Consider the following 17,363-nt stretch of genomic DNA (forward strand, 5'->3'; position numbering starts at 1 on the left):
AGGAGGGTGCCCGTTTCTCCACATCCTCGCCAGCATCTAGAGTTCTCTGATTTGCTCATTTTAGCCACTCTGACTGGCGTGAGGTGGTATCTCAGTGTGGTTTTGATTTGTATTTCCCTGATGAGGAGGGATGCTGAGCATCGTTTCATGTGTCTGTTGTCCTTAGCCCAGATTTCTGTGCGTAATTATCTTCTCCTTCCCTATCCCATTCAATGCTTAATCCCTTAAAGTGATTTTTCTTGTACAAGAAGATTTTTTAAAATTCATTTTTGTGGTTATTGAATTTAAGTATCCCAAAGCTTTTCAGGAATTGGCGGGGTTGTGAATTAAAAAGTAAAACAAAACAAGACAGAAACTCACCCATTCACACTTGCCAATGCCTTAAATCAAGTAAGATCCAGTTCAGGGCACCTGGGTGGCTCAGCTGGTTAAGCATCAGATTTCGGCTCAGGTCTTGAGGGTTCACCTCATGAGTTAGAGCCTCGTGTCAGACTCTGTGCTGACAGCTCAGAGCCTGTAGCCTGCTTCGGATTCTGTGTCCCCCTTTCTCTCTGCTGCTCCCCTACACATGCTCTGTCTCTCTCTCCTTCAAAAAATAAACAATAAAAAACTTTAAAAAAAAAAAAGTAACATCAGTTCTAAGAGAAATATAGCTTTCCAGCTCTCCTATTTAATCCCTCAGGGCTGAAGTTCCCAGGATAATTTTGTGACACAGATAAGAGAGGAAAGTGAGGATGGACAGGACACCCTGTGTTTTGCTTTAGGTGATGGGTGGGTGGGCTCTGGGCCTTCACTCTGGAACTGGATGTTTTAGGAAGAGATGACTGTGCAGGTAACTGAGAAGGAAAAAAAAAAAAAAAAAGGGAAGTAGTGGGAATTTATGTAAAAGCTATAAAAAGACATACTAAGATAATTTTGACCTCATAAATGCACTGGTAGGAGAGTACTGCTGAGTAAAAGAAAAGCAGTTTGCTGAGCTTTTACTATAAATAAACAGTATGGGATTTATTTTCTCATTAAAGACAGTTTTATTCCAAATAAACTGACATTTAATTATCAGTATCCTCTGGAATTCCTCACTTTGGGTGTTGCATGAAAGTAAAAACTATCTGTCAGTTAGTGTTCAATATTCTCCATGTAAATCTGCTACAGATATCCTTTGAAGTCTAAATTAAATTGGAGCTTTCTCTTTAATAACAAGTATAGTAAGGATCTGAGGGGAATTACCGGCTTCAGTGGTCAATTGGTAGACTTGCCACAGTGCTTTGGGGAGTTAAACCAATTGCAGTTTTCTATTGCACACTGAAGCATATATTTCTTATTGGTCTCTTGTGCTTCTGCCTAGAAATTCCTTTGAGGGTATATGGGAAACAAGGTCAGGAGAGTTAAAATTAGGGAAGGGTTGGGGAGAGTCAGAGAACTTCAGGTTGACAGAAATAATTGCAGCTTTCTGAACATTAGAGTGACTGGAACCAAGAGCTGAGAACTGATCACCTTTGCCTCCCCAACATGCTCGAAGCAGTTCACCTCTCCTTTGGACACTCAAAACTCCCTTCTTCATATGGGATTGTATCCAAGATGACACAAAGGATTGGATTTTCATGTCAGATGCTCACCAATCAGATATCTTAACAAGTATAAAGCTTTACTAATAATTTCAAGGATACAAATAATCCCAAGCAAGAGATAAAGGAGAGAGAAGTCCAGAACCATCAACAGCTCTAAGTCCTTTCTTGGAGCATCAGGATGTGTTATGGCCCAGACTAACATACAGACTTGCTAAATGGTATATGTTGTGGCATATCATTTACCCTGAAGAGAGCCATTTGGGTTACGAAACATACTCACTAATTACTTAGATACTTGGATAGTATATATGATATCTTACAGGGAGCCATACCCCCAAAGGCACAGATTCCAGGTTTGTTTACTGTAAGAAGTCCTAGACAAACCAGATATATCCTACTAAAAGCATTCCATAGATAAGAACTCTCCTGCTAACTACGACCATTATCCAGGAGTTCTGACGTGTTTACAGTGTCAATTCTTTCTTTCCTGGAAGTGCATCTCTACCCATTCACCCATCCTCTGCCTTCACCACCCCTTACAGAAGGAGAGAGTATGGACTGCAGATCTGTTGCTTAACTATTTCCTTCCCAGTGTCAAAATGAACAAAATACAATAACCCTCATAAGAAAAATGAATGCCAACATTCCTCTGGTTTGGGCAAAATCATTTCAAATGGTCCTTATAATTTTTAAGATAGTTGAAAATTATCTTTTCTCCATCAACCAGATACTATATGTCTTTTATGGCAATAATAATGACCTAGTATTCAGTGAGGGAATAAGAGAGGGCATGCTCTGGGAAGCCTCAGTGTGGTGGGTGTCATAGGGGAGATAGGGTTGGCTTGGTGGGTGGATTATAGATTTAAGATTCAAAAAGGACTAGTCCAGAATCCAATCTACTGATCCCAAGTTATGAACTCCTGATTTATATGATCTAAAAATATGTTATAACTCTGAAATGCTATAAACCTATAATGTCTATGAGTCCAGGTTGCTCCCAGTATGGTGGGAAGTCAGCACTGAGGGAACAGAGGCATATAAATAAATGTGGTGCCAGAAATAGATGTCTATTGCCCATTCTAGGGGAAAAAATATAGTGGTTGAATCCTTTGGAGATAACCCTCCATCCCATCCTGCTTTTCTTATAGCTTAAAGGAAACCATTACAGAGAATGATGTTGATCTGCAATCACCTTGATGGAATAGGTGGTGGGAGGGGTGGGGAAGCTAGGGTAAATGGCTCTAATTGTGTCTGGACTTTATTCCCAGGAACTTTTAACTTGCTGTGAAGAAGGGAAGGGAGAGCTCAAGGATGGCCTGGAGGTGATGCTCAGTGTCCCAAAGAAAGCCAATGATGCCATGCATGTCAGCATGCTGGAAGGTAGCTGTCCTCCCAACCTCCCTGGGGGAGCCTCCTCCTTTCCTGAGACTAGGGAGCTTGTGTTGCGGGAAGGAAGTGGCATGAAGTCAGGCAAGGGGCAAGGCTGGAATAGAGGAGAAATGGCAAGTTGTTACATAGGTCCTCAGGAGATATGAGCAGAGCTCCACAATTCAACCAATACCTGCCTCCACGTAGGACCAGACCTCAGCTGTTTCGGGTATGCAGACAACTCACTGCATGTGAGGTAATGCAGGACAGGCCATCGTCCTTACTATAAATGTGCTAGAGACCTGATCCACAGCAGTCCTGTTCATCTGCAAAAGCATTTGCATTGCATTTGTCATCAGAATGTATAGAAGCCCTGCATGCATCTGGACGCACACCCAAGGTCTCTAGCCTTATGTCCTTCTTTTTTTTTCTATTGTAATAAAATATACATAACATAAAATTTACCATTCTAACCATTTTAAGTGTATAGTTCAGTGGCATTGGGTACATTCACACTGGTGAGCAACCATCCTTATGCTCTTCTAGGAGGTGAGAAAAATCCAGCCAGACAGACCTGATAGGACTTCACCAATGTACATTTAATCCACTGGAACCATGTTCTTGGGACCCAGAAACCTGGTAGAGTGAGACTCCAATAAAGTGGGGTGGCAGTTGTTGGATGAGTTCAGACTCAACATCCCAGTCTGGCCTGGAAAACAGATATTAAGGGAGATCAGTGTCCTCTGTTGTAAATATGCAGAGCTGTGGGCTATTTTTTGTCCTCTGGGCTCCATCTCCCACCATCACCTTCCCTCCCACCTCCCTCACCTCCAATCATGGTCTGGTCTCACTACTTCCTGGGCCACCCTGAGCATAGGAAGCTATAATTCTGCTTATAGTGGAGCCCTGGTTTCCTTCTCCAGACTGAGCACTAACCATCTGAACATATTCCTGCTGCCACAGTTCTCCACCCCCTTTTCTGTTTGAACTCCATCCCCATCCCCACCCCTGGGTGTCCTCCTCTGTAAGCATCCTTCTCCAGCCTGTCCCTGACCTGTATTCTGGATCCAGCTACTCCAAGTACGTGGATCAGCAGCAGCAACACCTGGAAGTTTGTCAAAAGAGCAAATTCCTGCGCTCCACCCCACAGCTACTGAATCCCAGTATTCTGGGGGCAGGAGTGGATAGGAATCTATGTTTTGACAAGCTTTGCAGGTGATTCTTACACACACTAAGTTTCAGAACCCCTGTTCAAATTTAAAGTGGAATACATATAACTGTTGAAGGCTTGTGCACCCCACTGGACAGGAGCCATCAAAGGAAAGAGTCCTGGGAATGGACTATAAAAAATATAGCAACAACAAATAAAGTGGAGTCAAGGGCACCCCATCAGACAGTCCTCAACCTCACTTAGAGCTCAGAGTCCAAGTCCACGGGGAGCTGTAGAGGAAGAAGGTGACATGGGGTTTGCCCTTGCAGGAGGTCCCAGGCTTTTGAGAAGATTCCACTGATACTGGTTATGTGTAGGAGACCAGTGCAGGAAGAGGGGTCTGATTACAGTTCCCTAGAGCTATCTACTCAAGTATTTAGGATCTCAGGAATCAGAGAGAGAAAGTGATGTGGGAACTGAGGGCTCAGTCAAGAAGACCTTTCCAAGAGGGGAGTGGACCATGGCACGCAGACAGGGCACTAGAGAAACTCCACAGGGTGGAAACGGGTGTCTTTCAGGGTTCGACGAGAACCTGGATGTGCAGGGGGAGCTGATTCTCCAGGATGCCTTCCAAGTGTGGGACCCAAAGTCGCTGATCCGGAAGGGGCGGGAGCGGCACTTGTTCCTCTTTGAGATCTCCTTGGTTTTTAGCAAGGAGATCAAAGACTCTTCAGGACACACGAAATATGTTTACAAGAACAAGCTACTGGTAGGTGGGATGGGTGGGGTAAGACAAGTCTCCTTATTGTCTTAGAGCCCTTGGGCAGGAAGGGCTCTTGAACACTCCGCTCATCTCTCCCCTGGCGCCACACCAAAACCATCCTGGACACATGAAAATGCCTCCTATTTGGAAAGCTGCCCCCTCAACTCCCACTTCTGCATTTTAGAGTCATTCCATCGTTCTTCTTGATGTCTGCTTTTAGCGCCTCCCTCTCCACCCTCCCTCCCTGCTACCTGCTAATCAGGCAGGCGCTTGTAGATCCTTTCAGCCCAGGTAGAAGAACAAAGCTTCCAGTCTGTTGAAGTTTGATTGACAGAAGCCCCTCCCTCGGTCCTCTCCTCTTTGTCACCTTTCCCTTCCCACCCCAGCCCTAAGTTTCCCCACTGCCCTCCCCTTCCCCGCCTCTCACAGGCATTTCCTGTCTACAGACCTCAGAGCTGGGTGTGACCGAGCACGTAGAAGGTGATCCCTGCAAATTCGCCTTGTGGTCTGGGCGCACCCCCTCCTCAGACAATAAAACAGTGCTGAAAGTAAGTACTGCCTTCTGCTGGGGCTGGGCACTAGCTGAGAGTTAGGGGTAGCAGGAGGAGAGCAGAGGGCTGGGGCACATGATTCCTGAAAGCTGGGACCTAGAGACTCCACTGGGAAGGGCGGTATCGCATGGGGAGTAAAAAGCAAGTTCTATCATGGATATAAGACTTGAAATCTCAATGACCTGTGTGCCCCGAAGTCCATCACCTCAAAAGCATGAAGAGGAGGAAGGCAGGGAGTAGCCTGCTGAGCTTCCTCAGCAGGGGCCACTTAGATACGTTCTTTCCATATGTTTCCTTCAAGGGCAAGGACAACTGACCTTTTGACAAAAGCTACCTTGATTTGTTCTGTGTTCGTTCAATACTTTTCCTGAACACCTTCTACCTGGAAGGTATTCTGTTCAGTGCTGCTTGTAACTATGTATGATAGACCTTGTCCTCTGGAAACTCATATTCTAGAAGCTCTAGTAAATCACACTAGCATGAGAATTATGTTGATTGAAAGGAGTACTAAGAAAGGGCCTTTCTCCAGATAACGGCCTTAAGGAGTCACTCCAGCTTTCCAGAGCACATGCAGCCTGGGAATGTGGTAACTTGTGGTAACGTTCATCTGACCAAGGGGTCCTGTGGATGGTGCGCCCACCAGTCAGTTGCTTATCAGGGGTTGACTGTCACCAAGGAAAGACGGTCCATTCCTGACAAATGCTTCACACTTGTTCACTCAGAATTGCCCACCTAGCCACCACCTGCCATGAGACAGAATTACCTGAAAAAAATTCCACAAAGACAAATGGGATATTCATGAAATGGTAGAAGTGCCTTCAATTAACATGTTTACCAGGCTAAAAACCCAGCGTTGAGTTTCAGTCAGCATAAGCCTACGTAGTCATACTAGGAGCTGAACATGCTGAGATAAATCCATACCACTTGGTGAATACCCACTGCCTTCAGATGCCCCTTGTTACCCCTCTAGGGCTTCCCAGAGCTCCCAGCATCTAGTAACTGGTGTGTTCATCCCTGGCCCGGCAGGGGACCTCCATGTATGCTCCCACCCTCTTGGTCAGTGCCACGTGGGGTATTAAATACTTTGAAAATCACCCGTGTACAAGTCTACATTGAGTCTTGAGGTTATAGCCCCGTTCCAGGAGTTGCAGAAGTGTGTCCCTGGGATTGAAGAGTCATTTGCGTAAAATGAGAAATGAACTTCTCAAACATTTGTCCTTAAAAATAATGGGTTAAGCTTGCAGGAGGAGGACTGAGAACTGTGTTCAGCAGGACAAAGGGAAATGAGGTGTTTTCTATTTCTCTCTGTGGCACTCCAGGCCTCCAACATAGAAACCAAGCAGGAGTGGATCAAGAACATTCGAGAGGTGATTCAAGAGAGGATCATTCACCTAAAAGGAGCTTTAAAGGAGCCAATTCAACTCCCCAAAACACCAGCCAAACAGAGGAACAATAGTAAGAGGTAACCAGCATCTCTCCCCTCAGCACTGCCTCACATGCTCTGGGAGCGGGAATGGGGTCGCCCTCTGCTTCCACGGAGGCGGTATGGTCTGCAGTTGGCACCGTTCTCTGTCAAGTCCCATCTAAGATGAGCAATCTCCTCTGTAACCATCTCACCGGTTACCGTCAGTTGAATTCAGCAGGGCTTCATTGAGCACCTCTTATTTCATAGACACTCTGCTGGGTGCTCTGAGAAGAGAAGGGGAAGGTGCATGATGAGTCCTTTCCCTCGAGAACCATCTAACAGTTGTATCTCACACACAGAATGGTTAGACTAGAAGAACCAGTGCTGCCGATAGGGACAGTAAATGCTGTAAAAATTCATTGAGAGGGGATTTTAGATGAGCACTTGAGAGGAGTGTCCAGGGAAGGCTTTGGGAAGGAAGGAGGGCATAAGTGGACTGCATGGGAGAGTAAAGGAGTTTTGCATACTGTAATGCGTTGGGGATGCTATGATGGGGTTATCACTGCAGCTCTTCTGTAATCCCCTGAGTCCTCACCTTCATTTATCTGAGATAAGCAGGGTGATTGGGCAGAGAGGGACTGATTTTTTGTATCTTTATCTCTCTGGGTCCTCCTGAACCCCAGTTGCACTACACGGGTGGAAGACTTCCTAAGTGTTCCTTTCTCAAGTCTCCATGTGACAGTCACCTACAGTGACTCTTTTAGAGGGCACTTCAAAAGAAAGCATACAAAACCATCATGCTAACTCTGAAACAAAACAGAACAAAATGGAGTTCTAGGGGTGATAGTCATTGATGGCAACAGGCTGTCCTTTCCTCCCCTATTTGTGAACAGGGTAAATCCCAAGGATTTAGTTGACCTTTTGGTGCCAGTCAGGATACATGGACTGAGGGCCTGTGGATAACAACATTAGTACAAAGGGAGGTAGTAGCCAAAAGAAGGGTGTGACTAAGGTAGGAAGAGATGCCTCCACAGGACAGAAGCCCCAAGACCTGCATGGCCAGAACAAGGTCATCTCTCGGTGTTGGAAGGACAAATTATGACTCCGTTGGAGGAGGAATTGCTTGTATTTCAGTTACCTGCATCCAGAGTCCAGGGATGGGGTAGACTTACTTTAGCACTAGAGGCAAACCCTGCTGTAGGAGGCCCCTACTTTAATATAGAAGATAGAGAGGAAATGTCATGAACTCAATGTCCAGGAGCATGCAGGTGAGGTTGGCTCAAGTTTCCCTGTGAAAGTGCCCTTTTTTCCTACAGTAGCAGAGTTTGAGCATCTCTAGAACATGAGGTGGACATAGCTTGGAAATGCCTCCCACCTTTTCTCTGTCATTGTCCTGAAATAAGAGGGTGAAAAGCCTTGGCAGATTCTTCAGAGAACAGTCAGGCTGTCTGTAATTTCATTAGCTTGGCTCCTAAGATATGGGGACAGAGTTTACGGAGGAGTGAATTGGCTTGGAGAACACCACCCACTCTCCTGGATGGGCTCCCCACCTCCCTCAGAACTGGCTTCATCTGCAGTGGACCAGAAGGGCCCACAATGGGCCAGAATGGTGGGAAGCGCAAAGTACAGCCAACTCTCAACTCTATGCACATGGTGGGGAGCAGCAGCCCAGATATCTAAAACAGCAGATGATCTACAAGTCCTTTATTCCTGGTTTTGAAATGCATCACATAACTTCATTTTACAGCAGATTTTCCTTCCTACGAATGTGTGGCTTACATTATTAAAATAAGTTGGCATTTCCCAGCCCCTCAAGTGGCAGTGAGAAAGCAGTTGACCTAGAAGTGTTCTGAGCAGTAGAAGGCACTTTTTCATGACTAGAAGATACTGTACCCACATGCACACTCATGTCCACATACACCAGATCATAATTGTCTAGACGCTGTGACAGGACTTCAGCATATGGGGCATTTTGCCCATATGATATTATCCTTAGGCAGCAAGTCCCTGATGCCATTACTTCTCCATAAGTAGCATCAAGGGAGTAACTTTCATAAGCCCCCATGGGAAGAGCTGGCATTTTTTTGTGCTAGTTTTTCCAAGTCCTGGCCCACACCTCCTTCAGTTTTTCCTGACACTGACCATTCAGCCTCACCAGTTCCCAGGCTCTAATTCCCCTTTGCCCTGGCCATGCATTCATTCATTGCAGGACTGAGACATAATTCTTAAGCTGGAAAATTGAAGGGATATGTAAGTGGGACAGCTACATGGTCCAGCGGCCCAGGAAGGGCTCCATATGCTTGCAGTGCACTCAAGAGATTACCTTACCGGATGCTCAGGAGCACAGCTCACTCAAAAAGCTGCTGTGGAGTCTGTGATCTTTGAGATGATGCCTTGGCCTTCCGTGTTGATAAGAAGTCATCATAAATAGGCATGAGAACAACAGGACACACCAAACTGAAGGAAATAAACTCTTCCTCTGTACATAGGAGTTGAGCATCCAACATCAAGAACTCCCCAAAGGTTATCTCCCCTGGAGGAAATATCTCATGTCGTTTTCTTAAGCAGAAGAAATATAAGTTAAAATATCTTATCACTTCTCCTTTCTTCATAGGCCAGCTATAAACTAACCCCCATCCTCCTACAGCCTACAGAAAAACTATTTGAATACCTTAAACTCTGAGGTTGTCAGAGATCACCCAGTCAGCTGGATAGAAGCTTCTTCCTACTGCCTATTATAGACCCATTCCCAGTAAAAAATAAGTAAATAATTGCCTCCTCTGTATCATGGGCCAGAGGAGTTTTGGGGGGAGGGGGATCATTCTATGTCCAGTTATCAGCACAGAGATTGTGTGCTTAAGTGCAAGAGATGACATCTTAAAAAACCACATACGGCTGCTCCCTTTAGTGGGATAATTTTAGACAAATCCCTGTTCGAAAGTGCTGAGGCTCTGCTCTGCCAGCACAGCTGGAAATCCTTGTGTGCTCTAAACCCACAGTGGTCCCCCCCACCCCCACCCCTCTTTGTTTTTTTTGTTTTGTTTTGTTTTTTTCCTCTTCTTCCTGCAGGGATGGAGTGGAGGATGTTGACAGCCAGGGGGATGGAAGCAGCCAGCCAGACACCATCTCCATTGCCTCTAGGACCTCTCAGAATACAGTGGACAGTGACAAGGTAGGACAGTGTCCCAACCTTCCTTCTCCCAAGACTTCTTGTTGGCTTAACCACCCCTGGAGAGTTACCCTCAGAGGAACTTCTCCCACTATGGAACCCAGCTTCAGAGACAATTGTCTCTTTGTGCCAGCCAAAGTGGAAAGAGCAGGGCTGGAGAAGCTATGTCATAGTGTGGAGATGTTGTCTGAGGGGACAAAGGACCAGGTGATCAACCAGACCTCTCACAACATTGTGAGAGTTTAGCAGAAGAAGCAAGGTTGAAGGGTGAGAGGGTCTGGGTCTCCTGTTCTCTAGAGATGTCCCACCTGGGCTGCTTGAGTGGCTCTGCCTCGTGGGAGGATGGACCTCAGGAGGCTGGGATAGTTTCCTGACTCCTAGTTGCTACGATTGGCTCCTATTTATAATGATTGAATGGGATCACCTAAAGTTAGATGAAGACCAGTGATTTGGCAAATGACCACAGAGATGCTGTTTGGTAAGGGCCTCTTCTTTGAAGAAGCTCCAGTGGAAACGATGCCTTCCTCGAGCTAGAGTATTAGGGCTCAGTTCCTGAGGCACAGAGGACCAAGAAGTGGTGGTGTGTGAAGCAGCTTGGAGGGATGTAGTAGTCTTGTGAGAAAGCCTGGTTACTTGTTCTCTTATATTCTGGAGCAAGTAAGCAGAAGTTAGTAGCTCTGGTGAAAGAAGAGTGAAAGAAAGGAGACTATAACAGAGATCCTGTGTATTTGTTCAAGTGAGGAGAAGAATTCAGCTGTCTAAATTTGCAGCAGGGACAAGAAGATTTTTGTCTCTAACCCTACAATCATATGCTTACCTCAAGGTGTTAGAGTATGAAATGATCTTTTGCTACATATTAGTGATTTTATGAATGAAGGTATGGATTTCCAAAGACTATTTGGCCCTAGTCTACGAAGACCGAATGTGTTGGCCTAGTCCTTCAGCCTCAGGCAACAAGCTGTGTCCTTGCTTCAATTTTATTTTCTAAGTTATGTATTTTTTTTAAGATGATCTGCATTCATTAGGATTTTTTCCTAATTTCCTAATTTCCCCTAATGGGAGAAAAAAAAAAAAGACTGTGCCCCAAATTTTTCAAGATCATGGTGCTAAATCACGCTCTAGACTAGTATTCAAGGACATTCAAGCTAATTCTGTATGATGTCCTGCCTTCAAGTTTCTAAGCCATTTTTTACTATCAAAGTGGATGGAAAATTGTTTTTTTCCACTTGTAAAAACATGCAAAGAAAACTCTGTACTTCCCTTTCTCTTCTGATCTGTTGTTTAGAAATGTAACCTAGAATATCCCATGAATGAGTATTTCTTTTTAAACAGTCAGTGGATGGGAAGCAAAAGGCAGTGCTTCCCATGTTCAGAGAGAGCCTGTTAGTCTAGGGGATCCATCCCTTCCAGCTGCTACGCCATCCTCCCACAGCCCTGACCTAGATATGGAGCCATTTGTCTTGTCTTGGCCTCCAGCCATTCCTTGTCTTCTGGCAAGGTAAGTGAGGCTAGATTAGAACACTTCTGATGGCAGGCATGTCACTGTTAATGAGGAATCCTTGTTACTTACATGTTCTTCTACAAATAAGGAAACTGAGGCCCAGAAAGATTAAGTGACTCAACCAAGAAAGTTCTAGTCATTAGTGGAAAAGCAGGAACTAGAACCCAGACCATTCTGCCTCACTGTCATGTTTTTTCCCTCTCTCTAAAAGTCAAGGTGTTGTACTCCCAATGCTAAGATTAACTCAGCTGGTTGGTCTTTCTGCACATTCCACAAAAACATTAGTCACATATTCATGAAAAAGCACCACCACGTGCTGAGCTCTGTGCTGGATACTGTAGAGCAATGTGGACTATTTGTTGAATGTAAATCCTTCTTTGTGTAATTTTCGTTTGATGTGTGTCTCTTAGCCAGACCACTAAGCCCTGAGGAGGGCAAGGTTGTCTGTCTGCTTCACTGATGTCCCGGGCCCACAGCACACATGGAGGCTCGGGAAAGACTTGTGGAGTGAATGAACAGCAGGAACATAGTCCCTAATCTCGGGAAATTCCAGCATTGAAAGGCAGATGAAACAGCTGGTCTGAGAGCAGCCAGATATACCAGCATGGTGTTTTTAAATGTACTAAAGAAGCCTAGAAGTTCCCTTACCTCCAGGCTGAAAGCATTAGTCAGCTGGGAACTTGGCCTGTTGGGAACAGGAAGCCCCAAATCCCTTCTCAGACTCTGGGAAGCATGGGCAGTGGGTCTGGAGATCATGAGAGATTCTGAGTTCTGTACCTGACACCTGAAAAATCACCTAGAAATAGTCACACTCTCAGAATAAAATAGAGGGCCTATCTGTGACCATGCACTGTAATTTAGAATGTTCTTACTCTTCTAACAGAACAGTGATAACAGGACAGCCAGATGTCCTCCTTCACCTACACTCCCTTTCATCAGGCAAACCATTAAGTGGTACCTTTGAATTCATAGATGTTACCAACAGTGTTAAGCCTTCCCCTAACTACCAGAAGACCAGGAAACTGGTCTTGTTGGTTTCCAAGCGGTCAGGTGAACGGACTCTGAAGAACAGGGTAACCAAATGGACTGATTCAGCTAAATTGAATCATACTCAACAGGGCAGCTGTGAGTCACCCTACAGGGATCAGGGTCATTTTAACAATGGGTTTCTAGAAAAGGCCCCAGTCTTCCTTTTCTAATCCAGAAGAATTAGAACACGGCCCTGTTATATTGGGTAGATGAGGAAAACGTACCCATTAAGAGCCATGACAGACCAACTTGAGCAGCTGTGGGGCCCTAGGGCACCTCTCCAATCGCCTTGTGTGTATTTTGTGTGCTGTGGTGGGGTGGAAGAAGTTGAGACACATCTGGGTTCAAATCCAAGCTCTGGTGCTTACCCTCTGTGTCATGTTGTGTGGGTTACTGTGCTTTAATTTCCCTATCTGTAAGACAAGTAATACCCATCTCACTGAGTCCTTGGGAAGATTAAGTCAAATGCATTTACTTGGCACCTGTAAGATATTGAGCAAGGGTTAATTTTCCACCATTATTCAAGGGAAAACAAAAATTTAGGGACTATGAATAAGAGTACGCAATTACTTAACAGGCTGTGAGGATCTTCTACTTCTTGAGTAGAATTCTGCCCTCTTTGTTCATTGACTATCAGCAGGTTCTTTTCTATACTATACCTGAACAGCTGTAGCTGCAACTTACTTGTGTGTAAACAGAACAACTTAACTCCTCTTTCCATTTGTTAGTCCTTAGCATCTAAGGCTTAGCTACTTGTTGTCAGCATTGGCTCATAAGTTATTTTAATAGCTGATGGATTTTAATCCACTACTGTCAGGTATTCGTTTTAATCATCAAATTGTACCATCATGGCCCAGTGGCAACCACTGGACTTTAGATATTTGAAGATGGTTGTCTTGTCTTCTAACCTTCTGTCTAGAAGTCCTCAGTTTCTCCAGCTGTTCCTTGTATCGATGTACTTTCATACTGTCCCATATTCTGGTTGCCTTCCTCTGGATTTCCTTTAGTGTATAACAGTCTGTATAAAGTGGGGCATCCAAGAATGGTACGTAATACTGCAGAGGTGATCTTACTAATACAAATTTAGCTTCTTGTTCTAGGGCTGCTATGCCTAGTCTCCTCTCTAAGATGGTACATGTGTCTAGGAGTGGGGTACAGTGCTGGCTTATCAAATCTCCATGCCTGTTTTCGTGGACCACCCTTGTTGCACAGGTGACTTAGTAACCTGAGTGTTGGAACACTTTATATCTATCAGATTTTCACCTGTCTAGTTCCATCCCAGTATTCTAGTATATTTTGAGTATAAATTTATATTTTGAATATAAATTTTGTCCAGTATATCAGCTATATCTCCCAGCATTATTAGATAAACATATGTCTGTGGCTTCATCCAAATACTTGCTAAAAAGACAGGATCGAGGCTAGAAGACTAATGCCCAGCCCCTATCCTCTGTAGCAGAGGATCTGAGGTTGCTTACTTGTGTTGTAAATCCTCCCATGATGAGGACTCAGTCTGATATTCTTCATTCTTCATTAAGTGCTGAAAAAACCAGCATGGGGGCTTCAGTAAATAGCATTAATTGCTTTTCCCCATGTTGCTTTTGTTTAACCCTCAGATGGGTCTGCATAATTAAGTTCTACCTTACACCTGTCCCATGCAAAAGTGTTATTTCTGTGAAGGCAAATGTGTGTGCTTACTTTGTTCTCTTGTGCTCTGAGCCCCTTTCTATTCTGCCCAAAATATGCCCATGCTACCCTGGGCATTCCACTATGAAGATTGTTCTGTATGTATGTGTATTATGAAGTGATGGGACTTTGTAACCACACTTCAAAGAAATACAGAATTATAAAATTCTAGGGATGTAAGGGTAGGAATGAAGAGGCAGAGAAGAAGTATCTTGTTCAACATGATGAATGTCTGCTGAATAATTCCCAGCTAATGGTACAGAAGCAGCCACCTGCACAGTGATGGTTCCTGTGCATATATTTACCGTGTAGGGTAGGCATGCTGGAGCTGTTCAATAAATGCTTACTCTGCTGAACATTACAAATTCATCCTGGTAGAGACGCTTTCCGACTAAAAATCACTATGAATTTCCAGACGTGTCTGGGCTGGCTGGAGACAGGGAAGCAGAAGTGAAATTGAGTTGCAGATGCTATGCTCCATAAAAATTCTAAGGGCAAGAAACACTGTCAGAACATCCCAGGTCTGATTGTGATTCAAACAAGGAATTTCAAGTACAAGCCCATTTGATCTAAGATAAGATACAAGGTAGGCTGATAATGGCAATGTGCTGAAGGACGACAGGGAAATGCGTGAAGAAGCCTGGAGATTTCAGGATCTAACTTAATAGTTTTTAAACTGGACTGTCAAATCAGTTTAGTGGATCATGGCCAAAATTTTGTTTGATTGATTGGTAGGGAAGTCTCGGTTTAGAGACAGTGAGGGTTCAGCTAAGGGGAAAGTCAAAGGATTCCTACAGTTTTGTTCACTGCAGTTACATGATACCTATAACAAGAGGTGGGAAAGCCTGGCTGCAGGAGCCTTCTGAGAAGAGACTTCCTTAGAGCCTTATCTGGTTTATCAGAATTTGGTAATCCTGATGCCTACACTTTGGGAGTACTTAGCAAGCCACAGGGTGCAAAAGCTGAAGTCAGAGAAGGTCCAACCCTTGAATTGGTGCATTGGTGATAGCCTGGCCCATGTCATGGAGCATTGATTCTGCATGAGTGTCTGTGTGCAGAGGAGACATGTGATGGGTCCCTGTCTGGGTTACTGCCAGGCACTCCCATGAAAATGGACCATGCTTCCTAGAAAATAGACAACATGCTTCCTAGAGTTTCATGAACCCACAAATCACTGGGTTTTGACACTGAAGAGAAAACCAGAAAGGTGGAGACTCAGCAGCGTCAGGACTAATAAATATCCTATCAGCTCATGCAAGGTAATAGTCTTTGCTCGACAAATTCTTAAAAACCATCAGGATGGTTCACCCCAAGATTGAGTCTCCAGAATGTGATTGTGACAGCTTGTTACATTGAGCTGTGGTGCCAGAACAGGTGAGCCACCCCCTGGAAATCCAGCCCATTAAATGCACTTAACCAGAAACTGAAGAAAACATGATGGGGAGGTTCCTTGGTACTTCTGCTACCATGCCCTTTATCTCAGTGGGGCCTGAGGGGCCTAAGATATTTCCTTACAGGGAGAAATGTATGTTACCTCCTATCTAGTAACCAAACACTTTTAACCCCTGAATAAGTGAGAAAAGTACTTCCAGTTACTAGGGCTTGGAAAGGATGTATCGGAAACCCAAACTGGACTTTATGAGGCAGTCACGCCTCACCTCCACAGCACTATGGGTCAGAACTGCCATGTGAATCCTAAGTAGAGGAATTCTGATTCTTCTGGAGGGCTCACTAGTCACTCCAAAGTCCCTTCCAATTTTAAGTGCAAATCTTGATCCCCCTCCCCGCAAGGGTTCTGAATAACCCAAGTCCAGGACTAGGTTTGAAGATGGCTTTTGTTCCTAGTATAGTTCCTGTGGTGGGCGGGGCCCTGGGAGAGGAGTCAGGTGGCAGTGGGCAGCCAGGAGCTGATGATTTCCCAGAAACTGCCTCCTCCTGTGCTGCTGTCACCTCCCCAGAAACTGCTCCGTTCTCTCCCGAGCCACATCTAACACAGTACCAACGTGCTGGCTCTTCAGAGCAAACTGATAAAGTGTGAGGAGTTGAGGTCACAGGTTCTCCTCTCATTGAAAAGTTCCTCAAATAAATGACTGGCTTCCGGCTGTTGCATACTACCAATGGGTGTGAAATACACTTCGCTGAAAAATGCAACCTAGGTTCCTGGGGCAGAATCTCTCCTGACGACATTATTTTACTTAATGTTTTGATTCATACTCCATAGCTTAAAAACTTCCCTTGAGAGACCTACTTTTTAAGATTGCCAATGGTCTGGAAAAGCAAGTAAGTTCCAGCAGCTACAGCAGCCGGAGTAGCTTGCTGCACACAGGCAGATCGTAGGAGTGCCCGGATGTGCCCTCATGATGCTCAGGGCATGGCAGCCGCGAGGAACCTTTTCGGTTCGAGAGGCACCAGAGCCTGGATATCTGTTACAGAAATAGGGAAACCGCAATAGGTGATTTGCCAGTAGATTAGGTCTATGTGTGATAACTGCAGCGGGGGCCAGAGGCTAGATCTGACTCCAGGTGAGTTTGGAACTTGGAAATAGAGGCTTAGGGAAGAAAGGAACTTTAGAGATCATCTATCCCTCTGCCTTCATGGACATGTTTAAAAGAAACAAAATGACTTGCTCAGAGTCACAAAACCAGTTAATGGCAGACCTGACACTGAAACCCAACTCAATCTCCTGCCTATGAAATAAATTGGGTTAAAAACAGTACTTACAGAGTAACCCTGATTCTTTAACTTTTAGAGCCTTGTAGGCAAAAGCCAAACACTATTGTAAGCCCCTCATCCTACAGCCTTTCCACGACCCTGCCCTGGCCCAGGCCTATCTGTGCTGACCCAAGTATTACAAAGTGGTTCTCCAGCCCAGGCCAGTGCCTCCAAGGCTGGCATGTGGCAAAGTGCGGAAAGAGAACTTCCCAAGTACGAATGCCTATCACAGACTCTTTGATACCAAGAACTTGTGACTCCTGTAGTGGCCTTGGTAGGAGAGTGATTCTGCCCCAGAGTCTTCAGGCCTCTCAAGGCAAATTCTTGATTGGCCTCTAAGAGCTTGGCAGTGAGCGTGGAGATGTGACTGATCCCTGCTTCCAAGCTGCCTGGGAGCAGTGAGCCCTGCTGCAGCTCGGCACAAATACGAACTCCATTTTTAAGAATTTTGGTGGAAAGAG

General features: G+C 45.0%; 1 protein-coding gene across 1 annotated transcript in view; it reads left to right on the forward strand.

Annotated features, from left to right (window-relative positions):
• LOC120245870 (kalirin) overlaps positions 1 to 17,363 on the forward strand; it is a 298,908-nt gene that overhangs the window by 263,581 nt on the left and 17,964 nt on the right. Inside the window, exons 29-33 of the mRNA XM_039253041.1 lie at positions 2,837 to 2,948; positions 4,665 to 4,855; positions 5,296 to 5,397; positions 6,720 to 6,862; positions 9,875 to 9,977. Of these exons, the coding sequence (XP_039108972.1) occupies positions 2,837 to 2,948; positions 4,665 to 4,855; positions 5,296 to 5,397; positions 6,720 to 6,862; positions 9,875 to 9,977 (651 nt within the window). The remainder of the gene's footprint in view (positions 1 to 2,836; positions 2,949 to 4,664; positions 4,856 to 5,295; positions 5,398 to 6,719; positions 6,863 to 9,874; positions 9,978 to 17,363) is intronic.

This window comes from Hyaena hyaena, unplaced genomic scaffold (genome assembly GCF_003009895.1).
Source record: "Hyaena hyaena isolate Hyena2069 unplaced genomic scaffold, ASM300989v1 scaffold_434, whole genome shotgun sequence".
Taxonomy (NCBI): Eukaryota; Metazoa; Chordata; class Mammalia; order Carnivora; family Hyaenidae; genus Hyaena; species Hyaena hyaena.